At 39.0% G+C, this 2,014-nt stretch overlaps 1 protein-coding gene across 1 annotated transcript in view; it reads left to right on the top strand.

Moving 5' to 3' along the window:
* FARP1 (FERM, RhoGEF (ARHGEF) and pleckstrin domain protein 1 (chondrocyte-derived)) overlaps positions 1 to 2,014 on the top strand; it is a 170,924-nt gene that overhangs the window by 110,884 nt on the left and 58,026 nt on the right. Inside the window, exon 5 of the mRNA XM_010006334.1 lies at positions 75 to 172. Within this exon, the coding sequence (XP_010004636.1) occupies positions 75 to 172 (98 nt within the window). The remainder of the gene's footprint in view (positions 1 to 74; positions 173 to 2,014) is intronic.

The raw sequence follows: 2,014 nt of genomic DNA, 5'->3' as shown, positions 1-2,014 counted from the left end.
TGGCTGGACATTGAAATAGTTTCCCCGCTTTCCCTCATGCTTTATGTAACTCTTTGTTCACTTTTGTTTTGCAGGTACCTATTTGCATTGCAAGTGAAGCAGGACCTGGCCCAAGGCAGGCTAGTATGTAATGATACCAGCACTGCCCTGTTAATCTCACACATTGTACAGTGTAAGTTCCCTTTTTTCTTCTTTCTGGAAGGGTAAACCAGATGATTGATTGGATGTGCTTTGCTGCATTACCTGTTAGTAGCTGCCTTAGGGAAAGGTTAAAGCCACATGAACAATTTAGTGTATTTCTGTATAATGACATTAAAATACATATAATTTACTCTTTCAAATAAAGAAGAGCTGCTGGGCACTGGATTTGTGTTTATAAAGCACTGCATTTGAGGGTCTGCCTAGGATCATTTAAAAAACAGACTTTTTAAAGTGGCAGTAGCAAACAGGTTGAGTTCTTCTCTGGGATTCCTGTTTTATTTTACATTGTATCATGTCAGCAGAGCATTCAGATTCCTGGAGATCTGTGTGCTGTCTAGAAAATGTAGTAAATAAACATGCTTAGAATGCCAGACTACATCACAGTGCTAAGAGGAGACTGATAGGGAAGAAAATAACCACAGCAGCTATTAAGGGGAGACCTTATTGCTCTCCACAACTACCTGAAAGGAGTCGGTCTCTTTTCCCAAGTAACAAGTGGTAGAACAGTAGGAACAAGGATAGAACAAGGCCTCAAGTTGAGCCAGGGGAGGTTTAGATTGGATATTAGGAAAAAATTCTTCACTGAAAGGGTTGTCCAACATTGGAATGGACTGCCCAGGGAAGTGGTTGAGTCACTATCCCTGGAGCTGTTTAAAAGACACAGATGTCGTACTTAGAGACATGGTTTAGTGGTGGATTTGGCAGTGTGCTAGGTTAATGGGTGGACTAGATGATCTTAAAGGACTTTTCCAACCAAAATAATTCTGATGCACTGATACTGAGAGACTTCATACTGTTGGATTAACTACTTTTCCCCAGTTGCTGGAAATGATCATGATGCATTCAACATCTTTCACCTGTGAGGTTGAGGTGCAGGGTGATTCTGAACTGGGATTTTAGGCATCAAGTAGTACCCTCTTTGTGGCAAGAGTAAGGTCAGATACTTCCGTACTGAAAAACGGAGATTTTCCAGCATGTGGAAGGAGAGAAGTGGGAGATTCATCATGCAGAAGTGCAACTGAATCTCTGCTGCCATTTTGGGCAGAGAGAAGTTGAGTCTCATGGTGCACCTGCAGTGCTGCTTCTCCTCATCATCTCCTGACTGCAAGCTGAACCTTTTTTTTGCTCTTTATGATTTTCCCCCCTTCCTTTTTTGTGTAACAGTGTTTGCTAGAAACTTATGCTAGAAGTTTAGGACTGTCTCATTTATTTATCCATCTGGTGTCTCAGAAACATTTTCCTGTGAAAATTTTCTTTGATAAGAGTCTGTAGCTGCACCTTACCCACATGTTAGTCTAATATTTTTTTTCTCTCTAACTGATTATTCAGTAGCAAAAAACCCCAAACAAACAGAGGTATTTATATGTCACAAAAATGAACTACATAGCTGATAAGAGAAATGATATCAAAATAGAAGGACTGAGAATACAAGAGCTTAGGTATTTTATGTCTTACTGATGATGTGCCTACAGGAGTTTGCTATGGGGGATATCTGATTCCAGGAGGTTCTTATTATTATGTAGACAAGGTTTTGTCAATGTTATATACTGTTATTTATAAGAAATCATAATATGACAGCTAACAGGTTTCTGTTAAATTTGCTCATAAGTTACAGCATGAAATTTATATTTGAAACATTCTATTTAAAAATGCCTTAATAGCACTGTAGAAAGTGTTAGAAGTGAGAGGGCACTGATACTGGAAATGATGCAGTAAAATGACTGTGTGAAGTAAGAAGATGGACTGATAAAAAGAGCTGAAATACAAAGCATTAGACATAACAGAAGTCCTAATGCAGACTGAATACAGCGTC

This window comes from Chaetura pelagica, unplaced genomic scaffold (assembly GCF_000747805.2).
Source record: "Chaetura pelagica isolate M959 unplaced genomic scaffold, ChaPel_1.0 scaffold29, whole genome shotgun sequence".
Classification (NCBI taxonomy): domain Eukaryota; kingdom Metazoa; phylum Chordata; class Aves; order Apodiformes; family Apodidae; genus Chaetura; species Chaetura pelagica.
This window is presented reverse-complemented; position numbering and strand designations above follow the sequence as displayed.